The 24,669-nt window shown below is 42.5% G+C and overlaps 1 protein-coding gene across 9 annotated transcripts in view; it reads right to left on the reverse strand.

Moving 5' to 3' along the window:
- The window catches only part of pak5 (p21 protein (Cdc42/Rac)-activated kinase 5), a 212,078-nt gene that overhangs the window by 72,061 nt on the left and 115,348 nt on the right, over positions 1 to 24,669 (reverse strand). For all 9 annotated transcript variants that reach the window (XM_043696602.2, XM_043696601.2, XM_043696600.2 and 6 more), the window contains one exon: positions 18,091 to 18,314. In XM_043696602.2, the coding sequence (XP_043552537.1) occupies positions 18,091 to 18,294 (204 nt within the window). In that variant the 5' untranslated portion in view covers positions 18,295 to 18,314. The remainder of the gene's footprint in view (positions 1 to 18,090; positions 18,315 to 24,669) is intronic.

The following is a 24,669-nucleotide window of genomic DNA, read 5'->3' on the forward strand; positions in this document are numbered from 1 at the left end:
GGTTTCAGAACAGTTACAGGACATTGTGAAGGGGGAAGGTGAACAACCAGCATTAGTGGTACATGTTGGTACCGATGACATGGGCAAAATAAAATAATGAAGACATGAAACAGGAATTGAGCGTTTGATAGTACATTAAAGGAATTATGTGGCAAAGGGCCAGTAAATATCTTTGGCAGATAGGATTAAGGAAAACCCCATGGCATTTTATCCGTACATTCAGAACAAAGGATTACCAGTAAAGAGTGGGGCCTCTGAGAGACCAAAAGGACAATCTATGCATGGAACCAGAGGACACGGGTGAGGTCTTAAATGAATATTTCTCATCTGTATTCACAAAGGAGAAAGACACTGTAGCTGGAGATTTCAGTTGGCATGGTGAAGTTCTAGAACATGTTAAGATTAATAAGGAGGAGTGAATGGATGTTTCAGCAGGCATAAAGGTGCATAAATCCCTTGTATGTATCCCAGGCTGCTATGGGAGGCAAGAGAAGAGATTGCTGGGATCCTGGCAGAGATATTTACTGTTTCATTGGCCATAGGTGAAGTGCCAGATGACGAGAGGATGGCACATGTGGTTCCTTCATTTAAGAAGGGCAGGAAGGATAAGGCAGATAATTGGAGACCATCTCATTTCATGTCAGTGGTGTAAAAAGTTTTAATAAAAATTCAGATGGACAGCATTAATCAGCACTTGAAAGAGCACGGATTGATCAGGGATAGTCAGTATGGATCTGTGGGAGGGAGATCCTACCTAATTAATTTCATTGAACTGTTTTGAAAAGGTGACAAAATTAATTGGTGTGATTGGTGTAGTTGATGTTGTTTATGTGGACTTCAGTGAGGGCTTTGACAAAGTGTCACATTGAAGACTGGTCCAAAAGGTAAGAATCCATGAGATCCAAGGCAAGTTGGCAACTGGATCCAAAACAGGTTTGCAAATAGGAGGCAGAAGGTGATGGTAGAGGGTTGCTTTTGTAATTGGAAGCCTGTGACTAGCAGTGTACCACAGGGATTGGTGTTGAGACCCTTGCTGATTGTTATGTACTTTAATGGTCTGGATGTGAATGTAGAAGGTATAATTAGTAAGTTTGCAGATGATACAATTGATGGTAGTGAGGAGGATGGTCTCAGACCACAATCTGATATTGATCAACTGGTACATCAGGATTAGCAACGGCAGATGGAATCTAATCCTGATAAGCGTGAGGTGATGCAATTTGGGAGGTCCACAAAGGGAAGAACATACATAATGAATGGTGGGTCTATCGGGAGCACTGAGAGCAAAGAGACCTTGGTGTACAAGTCCGTAGGTCCCTGAAGGTGTTAGCAAAGGCAGTCAGGGTGGTGGAGGTGGCATAAAGGATGTTTGCATTCATTAGCCACAGTGTAGAATATAGGAGCATGGAAGTCTTGTTATAGCTTTAAAAAATATTGGTTAGGCCACTGATGGAATACAGAATACCATGAACAGTTCTGGTTGCCACACCATTGGAAGGATGTGGCTGCACTGGAGACGGTTCAGAGGAGATTCATCAGGATGTTGCCTGAGATGGAAAGTCTAGCTATGAAATGAGACTGGACTGGCTGCGTTTGTTTTCCTTACAGCAGAGCAGGCTGAGGGGAGGATCAGATTGAGGTATACAAAATTAGGAGAGGCACAGACAGGGTAGATCATAAGAATCTTTTCCCCATGGCAGACGGGTTTAAATGAAAGGGCATAGGTTGAGGGTGACGAGTAAGCGCTTTAGGGTATCTGAGGAAAGTGCTTTTTCACCCAGAGAGTAGTGGAAATATAGAATATGCTGACAGAGCTCACGGTGTGGACAGGTACACTTCTAACATTTAAGCAGTATCTGGGTAAGTATTTAAAATGGCAAGGCATTGTTGGCTATGGAATAGATTCAGGGATTAGTGTAGTTTTATGTTTGTCAGTCAACATGGACTTGGCAGGCTGAACGGCCTGCTTCTATTTTTTTTAAATGAAAGTAAAGCTCTCAGGACTCAAACTGTAAGTTCCCTCAATACCTCACCCACCAAACATTCCTGGGAACAGGGCAAGGACAAGGTTAAAGTAAAGCTCCCTGGGGTTTACTGTTAAAACAGGAAGTTGAAACAAATAGTGTAACAGTCCCTGCTGGGAGAGGGCCCCTTTCTATCCTGTATCACCCGATGACTAATTCCAGGGGGAGTTAATGAAAGAAAGAACTGCAAATGCTGAAAATCTGAAACATGAACAGAAATTGCTGGAGAAACTCAGCAGGTCTGGCAGCATCTGTGGAGAGAAAGAACTGCAGAAGGGTGACTGGATTTGAAATGTTCACTCTGCTTTCTCTCCATAGATACTGTCAGACCTGCTGAGTTTCTCCAGAAATTTCTGTTTTTGCACCACTTCAGTGAACCTTTGTGGCACCATCTCCAAAGCAAGTACATCCTTCCTTAAATGCAGAGAGAAAAACTGCATACAGTATTCCAGGTGCAGTCTCATCGAAGCCTTGCAGAACTCTAACAGGCCTCTTTATTTGTACACACCAATCCACTAAGCAACGTGGGCGGGTGGCAAGACCCATCCCAACATTGAGAACAGTCAGTTCATCTTTTACACTTTTCAAAAGGGGCATAGCATGATTATTGCGAGGCAGTGGCAGGATGCCTATTGATACTCATTATTGCTTGTTAAACACCATGTTAATATTGCAATTCAGTTCAAAATCCAAACTCCCAACTAATCAAATTCACCAAACAAGTTGACATCAGGAAAACTTGACAAGGAGACTAGAGCATGTACCTGGCAAATGCGGCTCACCACTTGCTCCAAGTCACCTCAAGGTTGCCTGGGTTGAAGGGTAAGTAGTAATAGACAAATGTAGAAGGGTTAGGTGGGGCATTGGGGAAGTGTGAATCCCATGAGTTGTTAGCATGGGCGCACACAAAAGGGAGTGCTTACTGTTGCTTTTTTTTTTAAAGACTCCCTACAGTGTGGAAACAGCACTTCGGCCCAACCAGTCCACACTGACCCTCCAAAGAGTAACCCACCCAGACCCATTTCCCTCTGACTAATGCACCTAACACTAGGGACAGTTTAGCCTGGCCAATTCACCTGACCTGCACATCTTTGGTGCTATGGGAGGAAACTGGAGCACCTGGAGGAAACCCACACAGACACGAGGAGAATGTGTAAACTCCATACAGACAGTCGCCAGAGGCTGGAATCGAACCTGGGACCCTGATGCTGTGAGGCTGCAGTGCTAACCACTGAGCCACCGTGCCGCCCCAAGATTAGATTCCCTACAGTGTGGAAACAGGCCCTTTGGCCCAACAAGTCCACACTGACCCTCTGAGGAGAAACCCATCCAGACCCATTTCTCTCTGACTAAAGCACCTAACACTATGGGCAATTTAGCATGACCAATTCATCTCCCCTGCACATCTTTGGACTGTGGGAGGAAACCAGAGCACCAGGAGGAAACTCGCGCAGACACGAGGAGAATGTGCAAACTCCACACAGTCACCCAAAGCTGTAATTGAATCTGGGTCCCTGGTATTGAGAGGCAACAGTGCTAACCACTAAGCCACCCCATTAGAAAGCAGTAGGAGTGAGTGCAGGAAACCCAAAGTGCACAATTGGAAGAGCAAGTGGCTGCGACCACACTTTGAATGGGCAAGGTAAGTGACTTGAACAGTGAATGAGGCAGCTGCACCACACATCATTCATATGCCTTTTAAAATGACAGAATATAGCTCATGAATCCCTGAAGGTCAAGTGCAAAATTCTGTAAGATGCTTACTCACTGACCCTTTCAGAATGTGGCACACCCTGGCACAACCACGGTTGGATAGCTCTTTGGCAGATATGCCTTTGTGCACAGAACGAAAACATTAGAAATTGTTATCCAGGGTGGATAAAGATGCCAGCAGCATGAAAAGCCACCTGTACACACACTTTTCCTGATTTTAGCTGATGTCAGTGGTACTCCATGTAAAGCTCAATTCACACAGCTTTCTGTTTGCGTGGACTTCTATTTGGACAATGTACTGTGCGCTCCATAGAGACACTCTAAAGCAAATACATGGAAGTTACCGTCAATAACATTTATGTACACAACATGAGAAACAAAATAGCCTTCTTCACCCATGCCAAAGTGCCCTGAATACATTTTCTTCTTCATCTTCCTCCCGCTACATCCAAGTACACTTCGTGACTCTACAGCTGAGGTGCAGCAAGTTTGTTCTGGTGCAGAGGCCTTGTGTTTTGGTGAAGTGACACCAGGAGCGCTCATGTATTGTGACTGTGATCAGTGACTTATTAAAAATATTTTGCTTAGAGTAAAGAAAATAATTAGGAAGGACTGAATCTAGAAGGACATAAATAGTTCAGTGGATTAAGGGATTAAATATAAGGGAAGAGACAAGTTGCAAGTAAATAAACAAATAAATAAATAAAGTTACACTGTGGCAGGTCAAAATAATGAAGTAAATGAATGGAGTCAAGGCAGGAAAGGAGGAGATAAAATAATCACAGGGCAAAGGAAAGGGTTGGAAGCAAAAGGCACAGATGGACAACGATTGTATACCAACGAGACCATGAAAACTACATTGAGGGGCAATCGACTGTAGATAAATAAAATGAACATGAATGGTGGAGTGTTACAGATTTTAGGTTTACCTTCAGTATTCATTCAGAGATACTGCGGAGATATTCTAGGAATGATTTACTTCTCTTATCTATTAGATTACATCACAATTTAAACATTGATAGCATAACTTCACCCCCTTGTGAAATGAACCGTGTACCATGTGTTTTACATGTGTGCTCAGCTGCGCTTCCTTAGTGTTTCAGAAGGTGGACTGAGAGCAGTGATGTCCACTCCCCAGAAAATAATTATAATATTGTCAACAGGTTGCACATAGCACCCATTTCTCAAATTAGTTTTGATTAATTTCACATAATTTCAGGGTGATTCTTCAAACAGAATTTTCACATTAATGTTGATGATATTAAGAAAATCTAAGATCAAGACCATGAACCTGCTTAAATGAGCGTCAAAACAAAATCGTATATCCAGTTATAAGGATGACAAACAGTGCATCATCCTGTGATTTTGAGGATATTTGCCTGACACAAATAAAGTCTTAGGGATTATCTTGTTGAAAGGGCGGTAATAGATTTTCATTGTGCTTTCAATACATGTCTGTTCGAATGTCCAGTTTAAGCACATAATTATGGTCCTAAGTGGTAAGTACCGGAAAAATTTGAACTTGCCAAGAGATGCTAGAATAGAAACTGTAGGTTTAATTCTCAGGTAGTGATTAGATGCAACTTTCATGGTACAACAAATGTGGGCTTCACTTATTGTTTTTCATTGAAGGTGTAAAGTGCGCTGGCCAATAAACTGGCAGGTTTCAGGATGGGTCAGGTACTGAGTGACAGGGTGGACATATTTCTGGATAAACCATGGAGGTCATGCTGGATGAATGCCACATGAGTAGGATGTCCTGTATGCACAGGCCTCATGTTCTCCTCTCACTCTGGTGCTACTCCTTCGGACCAAGGACGACAAACTAAGCAAAACGCTGACGCTCAAGCACTCCCATTCTGCTACGGTGTCTTGGTGTCATCATGACTTGGAACTTTATCACCACTCTTGCACTGTTGCTCAGTCAAAATCCTGAACTACCTAACATTACTGTGTGCCCTACTACCCAAAGACTGCAATAATTCAAGAATGCAGCTCACCACCACCTTCTCCAGGGCAATAAATATAAATACTGCAAGCCAGTGGGATCCACATCTCTCAGATTAATTAAAAAGAGATTTAATCAGGGTGACCTCCCATAGCTGACTGCTCATCCCAGCTTGTCTGCATTCCAGGATGTTGTTTGCCCCATATTCTGGATCATCGATCTCTGTACACATACTCTGCACATTATGTTCTCTGCCCAGGTTAGCAGCAACCCCTTCCACCTTATTTTATAGCTCTGGCAGCAGTTAGAAGAACAGTGTGCGCATGTTAGCTATTCTGTGGCAGGAGAATTTGAATGGACAAGTTCACAGGCAGACACATATAAAAGGACAGGAATTATGACATTCAGGTTCTGGGGAATAGGGAACCAATATGTCAACCATCAGATGAGACAAGAGTCTTATCAATAAGATTGTCAGTAACTGACCAGGGAGAGAAGATTAAACATGGATATTGAATTGATTAGGATGAATTAAATAATGGCGACCTCTAGAGGGCAGCCTTACTTCATTTTCCTCCAAGAAAGATTTCAAGAATTACATTCGTATTAAACAAGCAAATTTTGACACATTTGAGAAAATCAACCTAAACTATATCCAAGTAATACTAGAAAGTTATCAAATGACTATGAACTACACACAAAGTTAATACATTTCAGTAGGCTTGTTTAAACTAATAATATTTTGGAATTGCAAAGATTGAACATGCTGATGAGACGGATGTCTCAAAATATACTGAGCTGTAGAAGTAACAACATTGTAATAGGTGTGTTTTAATGTTGGGGAAAGTTTTCATACACAAAGACACAATTCATACTATTTAAATCCCACGAAACAGTGGAGGGCAGGCTTCAAAGACTTGCCCAGGATTGCAGAACTTTCTAAAATACAACAAAGGATCTCTATGAAATACTTCCTTTTAATATTTCTACTACACCCACATGTATGTTATTTCACTAATACGTTACTCCATTTGCTATACTACAGAAGTAGCTAGATTCTTAACTAAAAATAAAGGTCAAAGGTTACTGTGTATAGGTGAGAATTGAGGCCATAATCAGATCAGCCATAACGTTTTTGAATGGCTAAGGGACTGAGAGGCCTACTTCTGATTCAAATTTCCATGCTGATATGTAAACACTAGCTGCAACATATCCATTGAAAATCTGTTATATCTTCTGTCCTAGTGACAACATGCAACATAATTTTTAAAAATAGGATGAGAAGCAAACAAACAAAAAGCACATCAAAATGTGAAACAAAAGCACTGAGTCTACAACAGCAAACATACTTTTGCCTCCAGTTAAAATATTTATTCACTTTTAAAACATAACGATCAACTATTGAAAATTAGAAATTACAGCCGCTTGCACCAATTAAAAATGTGCAGGGATTTTGGAAGTTCTTAAATGTGTGCATTTCTTTGGCTTTGCAAACCTAAAAATTCCAGCTTTTAAATTACTAGCTCAGATTCAGGTCTACTATGCCAAGTGTCCATTTCATTATCAATTCAAACATTAATTCATAAATTCTACCTCAAAGGGGAACCTGCAGTTTATAAGGTAAGTCCCCATGATTCTTCTGAACAGTAGGGCTGCTCTCAAAGACAGAGACAACTGGAGCTGGTTTAGCCAGAGGGTCACCACGCCTCAGGTAAGGGGAAAGATTGAGAAGGAGAGTCCTTCAAGGTATCTTCAACCAGCACAGGAATTGAACCCATGCTGGTGCTGTCACTCTATCAAACGAGCCATCTAGCCAACTGAGCTATTAACCATTCTGTGCAGTTTACAGAACACATGCAGTGTGCTAATCTCCCACTTCAAATGCCTAGTGAAGGTCAGCCAGGTTCTCTTATTGGAACTGAAATTAATTAGCAGCCATATTAATTTATTTTACACTCAGACATTTGTCAGCTACTGGAACTCCAAGCCTCCCTGCACAGTGTAATAGACTGCATGGATCATAAAAATACTGATATAGCTTGAATACTATTATGTTTTATACATAAAACACTAAAGAATATCCTTCTTCCTGGACTTGAATGCTATAACGTATCAATATATTTTACAATCAAGCATAAAGAATCAGTATCTTACTTGGAACCATTTAGAAAAAGGAATGAAAGAATAAAGGGATCTGCAAATGATAATGTAAGATATACTCACACACTTCTATCTTCATTAGTAAAAGCAGAATATTTTGATGGACCTATCGAAAAGATTCTGCACCAGAGCATTTATTAGCTACTTAACAAATATTGGAATGCTGTTATATCTGTTCAGCAATGCAAACTTGTCTCATTGTTGAAGTATTCTTGAGGAGCTTCTCATTTTCACTCAATTGACAAATTAATCAGAAAATTTATGAATCTCACTCCTTTACTAAAGCTGCAAGAAATTCTAGCTGATAGAACTCTTACCATAGATTTCAAACATCTTGAAACTTTGTGTGCCTTGTTACACACAAAATATACGGTTTCTACTTAGGATTTGCTGGGATTATAAACTCCCAGTATTTGATAGTGTCTATACCAATATTACTAATGTCTCACGGTCCTGTTACCATCAAAAATCCTTTTTGGAATTATTAGTTAATTTCCATCTCATTTGAGAGAGAATATTCAATGAAGAGGTACTCAATCCAATATTGTGTGGTGTAACACAATCGAAAAGGCTAATCTAATTAGAGCTCATTGGCCATGCCAGAAACAAAAGCGGTGCTAATCTGATTGTCTGTCATCAACAAAATAAAGTTTTCTCTTTGAAACCTGTTAAAGAAGCCATCAATGTAGTACATATACTGCATTGCTCATTTATTTACCATTCACCGGTGATAGCTTAAATCAAATAGATTGTTTTCTATTCACCCAGTATACTAATGCTATTGAGTTGTAACATAACATTGGGACAGACAAGATTAAAGATACTTGTAAGCCATCCTGATCGCTATCTTGATATGGTGGAGGCTTGTGTGCTGAAAGATCCCTTAAGCAATTCCCCTGGGAGCTCCTTGTCCCTGAAAGGGGTAAAGAAAAGTTCAAACACATATGGAGTGGCAGAACAGGCAAGGGGAGACTGTATGCCTCACCAGCTGTGAAGATGGAATGCGACTGCAGTGGTAAGGTGGTCTCGGTCTTTATGGCTTGATATTGTACTGATCACCAAACCATCTTGATCATGTGCACAATGATGACATTGAAAGATCTCACATTGAACACAGCTTAAGTGCAAGCTTCCACCAAAGACCATGCGCCAAGTCTTATGACGATGGAGAATTGGTGACTGATACAGGGTTAGGAACCAGGGAGACCTTGAACAAAAACAGGGTCAAAATAATTCCTTCTTCACTAGTTGATGCAGTCACTTAGTAACATTATATTCTGTATTTATGTTAATATGGAGTCTTGTGTCATCATCTAATAAGATCTGAAGGGATGCTCGAGACCCAGTGGAACAGTTGCCACCTTCCCAGGCAATCATGGAAGATCTAACACCTGCCCATTAACTTCCTCCTTCCTCACTATCCAAGGCCCCAGATACACCTTTCAGGTGAAGCAGCAATCTACCTGCACTTCACTTAACCTAGTCTCCTGTATTCGCTGCTCACAATGTGATCTCTTTGACATTGGAGAGATGAAGCACAAACTGTGCGACCGCTTTGCAGAACACCTACATTCTACTTGCAGAAATGACTGAGCTTTTCTCTTTAACACTTTAACACACCATTGTGTTGCCTAGCCAACATGTGTGTCTTGGGCTTGCTGTCATGCACCAACGACTTCTGCAGCCTTCTGGGCTCAATATAGAGTTTAACAATTTTAAGGCTTGAGCACTTTTTCTCTTGTCCTTGCCCCAACCCCCTCACACCAAGCCTTGCTGCTACTAGAAACAATATATACCTTTGCCCAACTATTTTCTCTCTCTTTGGCCTCCATCTCCATCTACTCCATCACCTCCTCCCCCCGCCCGCCCAACCCATCTTCAGCACATAGACCAATCTTTTCCTAGCTACAATCAGTTCTGAAGGAGGATGTCTGGACCTGAAAGGCTAAATCTATTATTTCTCTCTCCACAGATGCTGTCAGACCTGCTAAAGTTTTCCAGCACGTTCTGGTTTTGTAACAGTTGATCATATTTTATTGAGGATTAATTAGGGGACAATAAATATGGGGAGCTATTATACAGTGCATTGAATGTTTTATGCAGTGCGACTAACTGAAATGAAGTTCTCTCGAAGTAAGTGTGGACTTGGATTTTGTCCAAAGCTACGAGGGCCATCTGTAAACTAAACAAATGGACAAAATCACCTTCATTCATAAAATTATGTCTCTGTCTTTAAGGATGACAATATCATTAGTCAATGCAGGAAAGAACATTTTGAACAACTCAACTGTGAATCTGTAGTGATAGCCAATAGTCTTCAGATAATATCCCAGTATCCTAGTTTAGAATCCATGGGCATTCCAGCATTGACAGAAAAGCTGCAATATACCATCAAACAGTGCTAGTGAGCATCTGAACAGTGGGATTCAGCAATTGAACATGTGGCTGGTAAGTCTGTGGAAGAAGGACAGCCAGTTTCTGAGATATTGACACCAATTTTGAGACAGATGACACCTGTATATGATAGTCAGGTTGCACCTTTGTAGGACTAGGACTAACATCCTCACAGTGAGATTTACTAGTACTACTCGGCAAAGTTTAACTCAATTTGCAGGTGAATGGCAATCTGAGCAAGGGCTTAGACTGAAGGGAAGAAAAATGGATAGCAGGAAGTAGAAATATAGCAAGCAAAGTTCAAAGGTAGACAAATTGGATGCAAGCGTTGAATTAGACTAGAATTTGGAATAATGTTAAAAAAAAAAGACAAAAGCAATCTAAATGAAGGCAGTATTCATTACAAGGTTGATGATTTGAAAATACAAATAGAGGTAAATGGGTATGGCTTTAATTGTCACCATGGAGAACTAGTAGAATTGATAAGGGGGAGCCAGTAGATGTGATTTAATTTTAGAAGACTTTCAATAAAGATCCCATATGAGACAGTAGCATTTCAATGAAGGTAGTGTAGTGACATGGAGTGACTAGTTGGCAGACATTTTTGAGTGGGAGCAGCGAAGTAAAAGCGAACCCGGGAGACTACAGCAAAGGTAAGACAGTTCGTTTTAAAATTGCTTACCTGTAGCGGGCAGCGGTGTGTTTTTTTTTTACTCTCTCTCCACAGAAAGAGCGGGAGCAGCAGAGGAAGTGACAGCAAGCAGAGGGGCAGCCGGGAAGGAAAAGTGAGTATATAAGTCAGGAAGGCGGCTAAACCCGAGATTCTACACCTGTAGTATCTCCCACCCACCCTCCTCCTCTAACCTTCTTAACTACTCTGCTTTTTCTTTTAAGGTAAGGATTTTTATTTCTTTACCAGGGACTAGTTAAAAATTTACTTCGTTTTTTTTTGTGTGTATACATCAAGTCCTTATTTAGGGTAAAAAAAAAACTATAGCAGAGAGGTATCAGAAGGTATTCTAACTCATACTGGTACAAAGTAAGTAATTAACTAACTAAGCAGAGATGGCTGGGCAGGTGATATGCTGTTGCTGTATGATGTGGGAGCTGGCTGATCCCATTGTGAACGGCAGTGACCACATCTGCAGCAAGTGTTGGTTGCTGGAAGAACTCCGGATCAGAGTTGATGATCTGGAATCTGAGCTTCAAACACTGCGGCACATCCGGGAGGGGGAGAGTTACCTGGATGCTTTGTTTCAGGAGGCAGTCACACCTGGGAGATTAAGTAATTCACATTCAGCTAGTGATCAGGAACAAAAGAGTGTGACTGTAAGTGAGGCAGGTAGGGGGAACCGGAGTTCAGGAGTGGAGGAGCCTCAGCCCTTGACCTTGTCCAACAGGTACGAGATTCTTGCTCCCTGTTCGGATGAGGAAAAGGGCTCTGGACAGGATGAGCCAACTGACCAAGGCACAATGGTGCAGAAGGCCATTCAAGAGGGGTGAGCTAATAGACAAGTAGTGGTTATAGGGGATTCTATAATTAGAGGGACAGATAGTATCCTTTGCAAGCCGGATCGGGAGTCTCGCATGGTGTGTTGCCTGCCCGGTGCCAGGGTGCGAGACATCTCCGACCGGCTTGAAAGGATATTGGAGCGGGAGGGGGAGGATCCAGTTGTTGTGGTCCACGTTGGTACCAACAACATAGGCAAGACTCGGGTGGAGGACCTGTTTGGGCATTACGAAGCACTAGGCAGGAAATTGAAGCACAGGTCCTCAAGGGTCATAATCTCCGGATTACTGCCCGAGCCACGTGCCAATTGGCATAGGGACAAGAAAATTAGGCAAGTAAACACGTGGCTAAGGGATTGGTATGGGAAAGAGGGATTCCACTTCATGGGGCATTGGCATCAGTTTTGGAACAGGGGGGATCTGTACCGTTGGGACGGTCTCCACCTGAACCGATCAGGTACCAATGTTCTAGCGAAGAGGATAAACAGGGTGGTCAGTAGGACTTTAAACTTCTGAGTTGGGGGGAAGGGAAAGTGAAAGCGACAGGGAGTATGGAGGTAAATGGCAAGATAAGCAGCAGGATAGCATGTTTCCAGGCGGATTTAAAATTGAGGCAGACTGAGAATGCAGTAAAAAGCAAGGATAACTTAGGACATATGACTTCCAACATCTCTAATGATAAGGAAGTTAGCATTAAGGCACTTTACCTGAATGCTCGTAGCATTCATAACAAAGCCGATGAACTAATGGCACAGATAATAGTGAATGATTATGATGTAGTAGGCATCACAGAGACTTGGTTACAGGGGGGTCAGGACTGGCAGTTAAACCTCCATGGTTTTTCAACTTATCGAAAAGACAGAGAGGTGGGCAGAGGGGGTGGGGTTGCCTTGTTAGTTAAGAACAAAATTAAATCTATGGTATTGAATGACATAGCGTCGGATGATGTGGAGTCTGTGTGGGTGGAATTGAGGAACCACAAAGGCAAAAAAAACATAATTGGAGTTGTGTATAGACTTCCTAACAGTGGTCAGGACCAGGGACGCAACATGTACCGGGAAATAGAGAAGGCATGTCAGAAAGGCAAGGTTACATTGATCATGGGAGACTTCAATATGCAGGTGGACTGGGTAAATAATGTTGCTAGTGGATCTAAAGAAAGGGAATTCATGGAATGCTTACAGGATGGCTTTTTGGAACAGCTTGTCATGGAGCCCACAAGAGAGCAGGCTATTCTGGACCTAGTGCTTTGCAATGAACCAGACTCTATAAAAGATCTTAAAGTAAGGGAACCCTTAGGAAGTAGCGACCATAATATGGTAGAGTTCAGTCTGGAGTTTGAAAGGGAGAAGGCAAAATCAGATGTAATGGTGTTACAGTTGAATAAAGGTAATTATGAGGGCATGAGAGAGGAACTGACTAAAATAGACTGGAAGCAGAGGCTAACCGGGAAGACAGTAGAGCAAAAATGGCAGGAGTTTGTAGGTATAATTGAGGACACTGTACAGAGGTTCATTCCCAAGAAAAGAAAGATTAACCGGGGAGGGATTAGACAACCTTGGCTGACAAAGGAAGTCAGGAAATGTATTAAAGAAAAAGAGAGATCCTATAAAGTGGCTAAGAACAGTGGGAAATCAGAAGATTGGGAAGGATACAAAAGCAAACAGAAGATAACAAAGAGTGTAATAAGAAATGAGAGGATCAAATATGAAGGTAGGCTAGCCAGTAATATTAGAAATAATAGTAAAAGTTTCTTTCAGTACATAAGAAACAAACGACAGGCAAAAGTAGACATTGGGCCACTTCAAACTGATGCAGGAAGCCTAGTGATGGGAGATAAGGAAATAGCAGGAGAGCTTAACAAGTACTTTGCGTCAGTTTTCACAGTGGAAGACATGAGTAATATCCCAAAAATTAAAGGGTGTCACGGGGCTGAGTTGAGTATGGTTGCCATTACGAAAGAGATAGTGCTGGAAAAGTTAAAAAGTCTTAAAATTGATCAATCTCCTGGCCCCGATGGGATACACCCTAGAGTTGAGAGAGAGGTGGCTGAGGAAATAGCAGAGGCATTGGTTGAGATCTTTCAAGAGTCACTGGAATCAGGAAAGGTCCCGGATGATTGGAAGATGACTGTTGTAACCCCCTTGTTCAAGAAAGGATCAAGGCAAAAGATGGAAAATTATAGGCCAATCAGCTTAACCTCGGTTGTTGGTAAAATTCTAGAATCCATCATTAAGGATGAGGTTTCTAAATACTTGGAAGAGCAGAGTCTGATTAGAACAAGTCAACATGGATTTAGTAAAGGGAGGTCATGCCTGACAAACCTGTTGGAATTTTTTGAAGAGGTAACAAGTAGGTTAGACCAGGGAAACCCAGTGGATGTGGTCTATCTAGACTTTTAAAAGGCCTTTGATAAGGTGCCACACGGGAGGCTGCTGAGCAAGGTGAGGGCCCATGGTGTTCGAGGTGAGCTGCTGGGATGGATTGAGAATTGGCTGTCTAACAGAAGGCAGAGAGTTGGGATAAAAAGGTTCTTTTTCAGAATGGCAGCCGGTGACGAGCGGTGTCCCGCAGGGTTCGGTGCTGGGCCACAGCTGTTCGCATTATATATTAATGATTTGGATGAGGGAACCGGGGGTATTCTAGCGAAGTTTGCCGATGATACGAAGTTAGGTAGACAGGCAGGTAGTACTGAGGAAGTGGGGAGGCTACAGAAGGATCTAGACAGGTTGGGAGAGTGGTCCAGGAAATGGCTGATGGAATTTAACGTGAGCAAGTGCGAGGTCTTGCACTTTGGCAAAAAGAATAAAAGCATAGACTACTTTCTAAATGGTGAGAAAATTAATAAAGCCAAAGCACAAAGGGATCTGGGAGTGCTAGTCGAGGATTCTCTAAAGATAAACATGCAGGTTGAGTCCGTGATTAAGAAAGCGAATGCAATGTTGTCTCTTATCTCAAGAGGGTTGGAATATAAAAGCAGAGATGTACTACTAAGACTTTATAAAGCTCTGGTTAGGCCCCATTTGGAGTACTGTGTCCAGTTTTGGTCCCCACGCCTCAGGAAGAACATACTGGCACTGGAACGTGTCCAGCGGAGATTCACACGGATGATCCCTGGAATGACAGGTCTAACATATGAGGAACGGCTGAGGATACTGGGATTGTATTCGTTGGAGTTTAGAAGATTAAGGGGAGACTTAATAGAGACGTACAAAATAATACATGGCTTGGAAAAGGTGGATGCTAGGAAATTGTTTCCGTTAGACGAGGAGACTAGGACCCGTGGACACAGCCTTAGAATTAGAGGGGGTCATTTCAGAACAGAAATGCGGAGACATTTCTTCAGCCAGAGAGTGGTGGGCCTGTGGAATTCATTGCCACGGAGTGCAGTGGAAGCCGGGACGCTAAATGTCTTCAAGGCCGAGATTGATAGATTCTTGTTGTCTAGAGGAATTAAGGGCTACGGGGAGAACGCTGGTAAGTGGAGCTGAAATGCGCATCAGCCATGATTGAATGGCGGAGTGGACTCGATGGGCCGAATGGCCTTACTTCCACTCCTATGTCTTATGGTCTTATGGTCTAAGAAGCAGAGAGATGGATTAAATGGGCCTTTTTCTGAATGGAATGCAGTGACTAGAGTGCTTGGGCTTCAGCTATTCACAATATGTCTTTAAGATTTAGATGAGAGAACTAAATGTAATCTATTCAAGTTTACTGACAATACAAAGCTTTTGGGAGGTTGGGCTGTAAGGAGGCTGCGTTGATGCTTCAATGTGATTTGGACAAGTTGAGTGAGTGAGCAAACGCATGGCAGATGAAGCATAATGTGGATAAATGAGGTTCTTCACTTTGGTAGCAAAAACAGGAAGGTAAGTTATTATCTGCATGGTGATAGATTGGGAAAAGGGGAGGTACAATAAGACCTGGGTGTCCAACAAGGCAAATAGTACGTTGCCCTGTCATGGTGGCAGGATTCGAATACAGGAGAAGCGATGAGTATCTGCAATTGTACAGGGCCTTGGTGAGACCACATTCTGGAGTACTGAGAGAAGTTTGGGTATCTCTACTTCAGGAAGGATGTCCTGACTATGAAGAGAGACTGGATCAGTTAAGAGTACTTGGAGATTAGAAGAAGAGGAGGGTTCTCATAGAAACCTATGAAATTCTAAAGGAATTGCCAGGATAAATGCAGATGTTCCCAAAAATAGGGAAAGTCCAGAAATAGGGATCACAAGTTAAGGACACAAGGTAGGGCATTTAGGACTGAAATGAAGAGAAATTTCTTCACCCAGAGAATGGTGAGTGTACAATTCTCTATGGAAGAAGGCAAGGTCAAAGTAGTGAATGTTTTTAAGAAGGAGTTGGATATGGTTCTTCGGGCTTAAAAGGGATCAAAGAGTATGGGGAGAAAGTTGAACAGTAAACTGCGTTGATGGTTAGCTATGATCATACTGAACAGCTCAAAAGGCTCCTGTTCCTCTTTTCTGTGTTTCTATATACCCAATGCCACTCCTCCATCAAAATGGATCTGTTCTGTGACTACAGATATTGAAATACATCTATTGCAGGAAGTCATTATAATCATTTTACTGGTGGTTCTGCTTACAATTTACATAGATGATTTACAGTTGGGGACCAAGTGCAGTGTGTTAATGTTTGCAGATGCCATCAAAATGAGTGGTAGAGCAAAGTGTGCAGAGGACATTGAAAGCCTGCAGAGGGATATTGATAGGTTAAGCCAGTGGCAAGAGTCTGGCAGATGGAGAACAATGTTGATAAATGTGAGGTTATCCATTTTAGTTGGAATAACCGCAAGACAGGCTATTATTTAAATGGGTGAAACATTACAGCATGCTGCTGTGCAGAGTGACTTGGGTGTCCTTGTGCATGAAGCACAAAACATTGGTTTGCAGATACAGCAGGCAATTAAGGTGGCATATGAAATATTGTGCTTCATTGCTTGAGGAATCGAGTCAAAAAATAGGGAGGTTATGCTGAAGTTGTGTAGGCCACACTTGGAGTACTATGTACAGTTTTGGTCTCCTTACTTGAGAAAGGATGTACTGGCACTGGGTGGGGTGCAGAAGAGGTTCACTAGGTTGATTAGAGAATTGAGAGGGTCAGCTTAATGAGGACAGATTAAGTAGACTGGGATTATACTCATCGGAATTGAGAAAAATAAAGGGGAAATGTTATCAAAACACAAAATTAAGAAGGGAATAGATAAGATAGTAGTAGAGAGATGGTTTCACCTGGCAGATGAATCTAGAACTATGGGGAACAGCCTCAAATAAGGGGAAGCAGATTTAGGACTGAATTGAGAAAGAATTTCTTCACCCAGAGGGTTCTGAATCTGTGGAATTCCTTGCTCAGTGAAGCAGCTGAGGCTACCTCGTTGAATGTTTTTTAAGGCAAAGATAGATAGATTTTCGAACAGTAAAGAAATTAAGGGTTATGGGTGAGCAGGTGGGTAAGTGGACCTGAGTCCACAAAAAGATCAACCATGATCTTATTGAATGGCGGAGCAGGCTCAAAGGGCCAGATGGCCTACTCCTTTTTCTTGTGTTCTTATGATATTAGTTGAAAGGTTAGGGAAACCCAATGGATGACTGCTAGTCATCAATAAGAACCAAGCCGATTCAATGCAGATGTTGATACTTCTCTAACAAACCTACATATAAGTATTAAGGACAAACATCAGTTGTATGATGTCAGTATTCTTCCATAAAGATTCTGATACCTGTACAGAACAGCCTTTCAAATGATTGCTGCCTGCTGTTTCTTTACATACCTCAGTTTGCAAAGAGACTGCACTATTAGACAAGTTGTAGACAGCAACAATATTTACTGACTCAGAAGGAAACACCAAGAGTTCGAAAACACTTTCAGTTAAGTGGTAGAACACAGCCAAAGCACAGGACTTGTTCTCATGTCAATAACATGCCAATCACACTGATTGAGGCCTTGGAAAAGGAATTCTGGAATGACTATCATTTCTCACCTTAATCTACCTCACAAAAGAACGACTGTCAACATATTGCACCGTATCAAAGATTCCAAATTTTTAGAGTTATGTCCCTCATTCTTTCTGCTTTGTCAGAAGTACAAAAAAACTGATTAAGCTACTTTTATAATCATGTGATAAAACTCAGATTACAATTAAGTAATTGTTAAATTTTCATACATTATTTGCAGATTTCTTGTCACAAACTCTATTGCCAAGTTGCAACTATCTTAAGGTTACATTATAGATAATAACACCTAATCTTTCAATATAATAGCATTAAATGCAAAAGGCAATACAAATCATAAAATCCAGCATGAAAAACAATGAACCTGTACCTTCATAGGAGCTAACTGTATAGGAGTTATACAGGATGGATCAACCACAGGTTTTGGTCTATTTGCTGTATCTGCAAGCAAACTCTGCCATTGCTGAGGAAGTCCTGTAAATTTCTGCTCATGGTGGTCAAATCCAGTATGAACCCGATGCTCAAAGTTAGAAGGTGCAGAGATTTCGAGGCGTTTCTTCTTCTTTCCAAACATACTGGAAAATCCTATTAGGCCTGCACCAATGAGAGAACAAGACACAGTGAACAGTTTGCCAATCTTAACAACATGATAAAAGGGGGAAAACAAAAGTCACCTGTATCGCTGCAAGAAAAATACAAGAATCATCGGCAGGGAGGGTTTTATTAAGAATAGACTAAATTCTATAATGGTTCTATCTAAACTTACATAATTCTCTAGCCTCATTTTCAAACCCTGAATCCAAACTTACAAAATGCACAAATTACAAAATACACAGACAAAATGTGCATTGTGAAACTAAAGCTCATTCCCTTTAACAGGTTGGTGAAGAGATTTTAACTGAGGCAACTTTAAATAAATGATTTTAAGAAACGAATGCTACTTTGATAAACTTCATACTACCTTTTTCCTCTCCAACTTCAAAATTTCTATGCACCATTAATGTTAATTGCTTGAGAACTTGGGTGCAGATGATGAATCACATCTGAAGTGTCCTTGAAATTACATTAATTAAATTCCAATTCAAATTAGCACTAAAAGGATCACAAATGTGAAATCTTGCAAGAACCAACACAATAGGACAATGATATACAGTGTAATGCGATACAATTTTGCTTTATATTAAGACGTATCCTTTTAAAACTTTAAGAGTGTTAACCTAGCAAAGTTTTATTTCTCCTGCTGGAAACTGCGTTAATCAAAAAACACATTTTGACTAAAAGTGCCCAGCCTGTGCCTGGGAGTAACCAAATTTAAAACTACTGAAAATGTCTTACTGCTAACTATGCTATACCATTCAATTGTTTTAAGAATATACAATGGTCAGTTTTTAAAAAGTAAATATTGAAAATTTATATTGAAATTTTTTTTAAAAAATCCTTTATTCAGACCTATGCACCTAAGAAAATCATGTCAATTTGAGGAACCTTCCTGAATTCATGCTGATTTTTTAAAAAATGCTCTAAAGAGGGAGAAGGAAAAGATAACAAATTAATAATGAGGCAAGCAAGTCTCAACAACTTGAAAGTCTAGTTGAAAAGATATGGTTTGAGTCATTTTTATTCAAAGTGTGACGAAATAATTCAGCAGTATGGCAGGAGATTTCCAAAGATTACAGATAGAAACCTTGTCAGACATATTAGGACAACTGAAATATGCAGTGAGGTTTAGCAGGAGATGGACTCAAGACTGCAAGAGGGAGCAAGAGTTGTGGAGGTTGCAGAAACAAAGTGTGACAACTAATTAAAAGTTTAGTGGAAGAATGTTCAATTCAATGCATTGAAGCTAACATAGGGCAGGGAAGAAAGGAATTACTTGAATTAGTTGGGAGCTCAAAGAAGACTGAGGACAAGAGTCTGGACTTGTGGCAAATAGTGCCTAGGGGATGTTTTTTTTAAAAAATAAGAGTTTTACCAGCAGTTGGAGGGAAATTTGGGTGAGGGTGTTCATTAAGGAGGTGACGTTAGATGTAGGCAATGTTGTACAGGTGGATATAATTGGCCTTGGATAAAACAAGTGCTAACTCATGACTTCAGTCAAGCTGAATACCCAAGTGTCATTATCTGATTCATACTCAGCAAGTGGGCAGACAAGGGCTGGGATAAATGTTAAGAGTGTTTATGTTGATGGCTGAAAACAATAGAGTCAGTTTTCCTAATGTCTAGTTGCAGAATATTTTTGACTCATCTATATCTTAATGCCAGACAGACATGTAGAGTTGAGAAGTGAAAATAAAGCAATGTGCTATCAACATAAAATATAGAATCTGACCCCATAAAAAAGAAACATAAAAACCTTAAAAACAGAAGTCAAATAGAATTAACTAATAAAGAATCATTTGTATTTTGTGCATACAGTTCCTAAAAAGTCTACAGACTTGTGATCTTGTTCAGAACTTCTTTATATAAAATAAATTGCAATTTCGAAAGGAAAAGGAGGGCTTGGCACTTACATATCATTTTTTATGTCCCAAAGCCAATACAGTACATTTGAAATGTCACTACTCCTGTATTTTAGGAATATAATTATCTTTTCCCATATACACTGAAAGCAAACAATGCAGCTTAAATGCACTGTACAGACAGACCATTCACACTTAGCAATTCCAACACAGCTCATCAACTTCTATTTATCCACGGTAAAAATAAATCCAAAGAATTTATTAAGAAAAAGTAATGTTCCAGTCAGTCAGTCCTCCCCTCATGATAATCAATTAGTCATATGCAGTAAATAAAGGATATTTTCGATGCTCAAATTTTTAAATTGTAAAAACTTATATTTATAACGAACAAAATGTTTTTTTTCTGGAGATGACTGTGGGAGGCAATTGTTTTTCAAAAGTGCTCCCAATATGTTTCATAATCTGTGATTCTGTCTCAAGCCTACAAAGTCCTTTTTGTTATCCTCTCAGATCCTAGCAACAGACTCTAATGCTCAAAGAGAGCTGAATGCCCCATGGTACGGCAAACAAAATCAATGTTTCAGGATACTACAATGTGGATTCTTTTCAATTCTGAACAGAGAACCAATCAGATCAGCCTGTACTTTGCTGTAAAGATTTTAATACAAAACTCAGTATGTTAGGATGTCTATAATGATCAACATATCGAAAACCTGTTTCTTTAGCTCAAGCTTAACATTAAATTTATCATGCAAACTTCTTTGAGAGGTGCCCTTTCTCAACAGAATATATGAACAACAAGAATTCAGAGGATAGATATACATAAGCACTATGCACATCTCCAGTGCAGAGGGAACAGGTTCATGACTTGTACTTCAAGTTCCCAACCTAATTTCTGAGAGTTGTAATCAATTGAGTCAGTTTACCTCTTGTATTCATGATGGTATGGAACTGCACTCTTGGCACATGAAGCAGGACAGAGAAACTTAAAGAGAACGCCACTGTATGTTAACTGTAGAGTGCAATTTGCTGAAAATGCAAAGCCTATAATGATAAACTGGAAGAGGTACAGAGGGATCCTCCAGTGAAAACCAATTTAAATTAAAATCCTGCCCACAGTCAACCAAAGGTCTCCTTGTAATACTTTAATCATGTCATGTGCGAAAACCAAAGAAGGAAATCGCAAGGATGAGGAAAGTCAGGTGAGGAACCATAGTCCACAAAATACCACAGGCATCTCTCTCCAGTAAAAAGAATCAATCATTTATAGCTTGAAGGTAACCACTACACAAGTGTAGGATAAGGTGGTGACATGGCATCTATCAACTTTTGCATCACATGGAGGAAAATCTGAATGGAACACTATCATTAGGCACAGATAATACTTTGGATTCCCAAATGTGGAGGTAATATGGTCTCACTGAAGAAACATTTCCAATGTACCTGGTGTAGAAGTGTTACCAAAGATTAGACAGATGACAAGCTTCAGGTGGAATGAAGTTGGGATTGGAAATAAGTCAATCATTCAATGCCAAACTGGTGTATGCTCAACTTTATAACTTTTTGAAATCTTGGGTTGGCATGCAGGAACAGAAAAGACGACAAGCCCCTCTCAGGGAGTAGAATTAGACTGGAGACAGACTAGTTATATTATGTGCTGGAAATGTGTTGCTGGAAAAGCGCAGCAGGTCAGGCAGCATCCAGGGAACAGGAGAATCGACGTTTCGGGCATAAGCCCTTCTTCAGGAATGGGGAAAGTTTGTCCAGCAGGCTAAGATAAAAGGTAGGGAGGAGGGACTTGGGAGAGGGGCGTCGGAAATGTGATAGGTGGAAAGAGGTCAAGGTGAGGGTGATAGGTCAGACTGGGGTGGGGGCGGAGAGGTCGGGAAGAAGATCTCAGGTTAGGAAGGCGGTGCTGAATTTGATGGATTTGACTGAGACAGGGTGGGGGGAGGGGAAATGAGGAAACTGGTGAAATCCGAGTTCATCCCTTGTGGTTGGAGGGTTCCTAGCCGGAAGATGAGGCGTTCTTCCTCCAACCGTCGTTTTGTTGTGGTCTGACGATGGAGGAGTCCAAAGACCTGCATATCCTTGGTGGAGTGGGAGGGGGAATTGAAATGTTGAGCTACAGGGTGGTTGGGTTGGTTGGTCCGGGTGTCCCAGAGGTGTTCTCTGAAACGCTCCGCAAGTAGCCGGCCTGTCTCCCCAATATAGAGGAGGCCACATCGGGTGCAGAGGATGCAATAGATGATATGTGTGGAGGTGCAGGTGAATCTGTGGCGGATATGGAAGTTTCCTTTGGGGCCTTGGAGGGAGGTGAGGGGGGAGGTGTGGGCGCAAGTCTTGCACCTCCTGCGGTTGCAGGGGAAGGTGCCGGGAGTGGAGGTTGGGTTGGTGGGGGGTGTGAATCTGACGAGGGAGTCACGGAGGGAGTGGTCTTTACGGAATGCTATAGGGGAGGGGAGGGAAATATATCCTTGGTGGTGGGGTCCGTTTGGAGGTAGCGGAAATGACGGCGGATGATGTGCTGTACATGGAGATTGGTGGGGTGGTAGGTGAGGACCAGTGGGGTTCTGTCCTGGTGGCGGTTGGAGGGGCGGGGTTCAAGGGCGGAGGAGCGGGAAGTGGAAGAGATGCGGTGGAGGGCATCGTCGACCATGTCGGGGGTGAAATTGCGGTCCTTGAAGAAGGAGGCCATCTGGGTTGTGCGTTTTTGGAACTGGTCCTCCTGGGAGCAGATGCGGTGGAGTCGAAGGAATTGGGAGAATGGGATGGCGTTTTTACAGGGGGCAGGATGGGAGGAGGTGTAGTCCAGGTAGCTGTGGGAGTCGGTCGGTTTGTAGTAGATGTCCGTGTTGATTCGGTCGCCTGAGATGGAAATAGAAAGGTCGAGGAAGGGAAGGGAGGAATCTGAGACTGTCCAGGTGAATTTGAGGTCGGGGTGGAAGGTGTTGGTGAAGTGGATGAACTGTTCAACTTCCTCGTGGGAGCACGAGGCGGCGCCGATACAGTCATCGATGTAGCGGAGGAAAAGATGGGGGGTGGAACCAGTGTAGTTGCGGAAGATGGATTGTTCCACATATCCTACGAAGAGGCAGGCATAGCTGGGGCCCATGCGGGTGCCCATGGCTACTCCTTTCGTTTGGAGGAAGTGGGAGGATTGGAAGGAGAAGTTGTTCAGGGTGAGGACCAGTTCAGTCAGTCGAAGGAGGGTGTCAGTGGAAGGGTACTGGTCGGTACGGCGGGAAAGAAAGAAGCGGAGGGCTTTGAGTCCTTCGTGATGGGGGATGGAGGTGTACAGGGACGGGATGTCCATGGTGAAAATAAGGCGTTGGGGACCGGGGAAGCGAAAATCATGGAGCAGGTGGAGGGCATGGGTGGTGTCCCGAACGTAGGTGGGGAGTTCTTGGACTAAGGGGGACAGGACCGTGTCGAGGTATGCAGAGATGAGTTCGGTGGGGCAGGGGCAGGCGGAGACAATGGGTCGGCCGAACTCATCTCTGCATACCTCGACACCGAACTCATCTCTGCATACCTCGACCGGCCGACCCATTGTCTCCGCCTGCTCCTGCCCCACCGAACTCATCTCTGCATACCTCGACACGGTCCTGTCCCCCTTAGTCCAAGAACTCCCCACCTACGTTCGGGACACCACCCATGCCCTCCACCTGCTCCATGATTTTCGCTTCCCCGGTCCCCAACGCCTTATTTTCACCATGGACATCCAGTCCCTGTACACCTCCATCCCCCATCACGAAGGACTCAAAGCCCTCCGCTTCTTTCTTTCCCGCCGTACCGACCAGTACCCTTCCACTGACACCCTCCTTCGACTGACTGAACTGGTCCTCACCCTGAACAACTTCTCCTTCCAATCCTCCCACTTCCTCCAAACGAAAGGAGTAGCCATGGGCACCCGCATGGGCCCCAGCTATGCCTGCCTCTTCGTAGGATATGTGGAACAATCCATCTTCTGCAACTACACTGGCCCCACCCCCCACCTTTTCCTCCGCTACATCGATGACTGTATCGGCGCCGCCTCGTGCTCCCACGAGGAAGTTGAACAGTTCATCCACTTCACCAACACCTTCCACCCCGACCTCAAATTCACCTGGACAGTCTCAGATTCCTCCCTCCCCTTCCTCGACCTTTCTATTTCCATCTCAGGCGACCGAATCAACACGGACATCTACTACAAACCGACCGACTCCCACAGCTACCTGGACTACACCTCCTCCCATCCTGCCCCCTGTAAAAACGCCATCCCATTCTCCCAATTCCTTCGACTCCGCCGCATCTGCTCCCAGGAGGACCAGTTCCAAAAACGCACAACCCAGATGGCCTCCTTCTTCAAGGACCGCAATTTCCCCCCCGACGTGGTCGACGATGCCCTCCACCGCATCTCTTCCACTTCCCGCTCCTCTGCCCTTGAACCCCGCCCCTCCAACCGCCACCAGGACAGAACCCCACTGGTCCTCACCTACCACCCCACC

Source organism: Chiloscyllium plagiosum, unplaced genomic scaffold (genome assembly GCF_037043375.1).
Source record: "Chiloscyllium plagiosum isolate Xiang-an unplaced genomic scaffold, Cpla_swu_hap1 HiC_scaffold_10, whole genome shotgun sequence".
Taxonomy (NCBI): Eukaryota; Metazoa; Chordata; class Chondrichthyes; order Orectolobiformes; family Hemiscylliidae; genus Chiloscyllium; species Chiloscyllium plagiosum.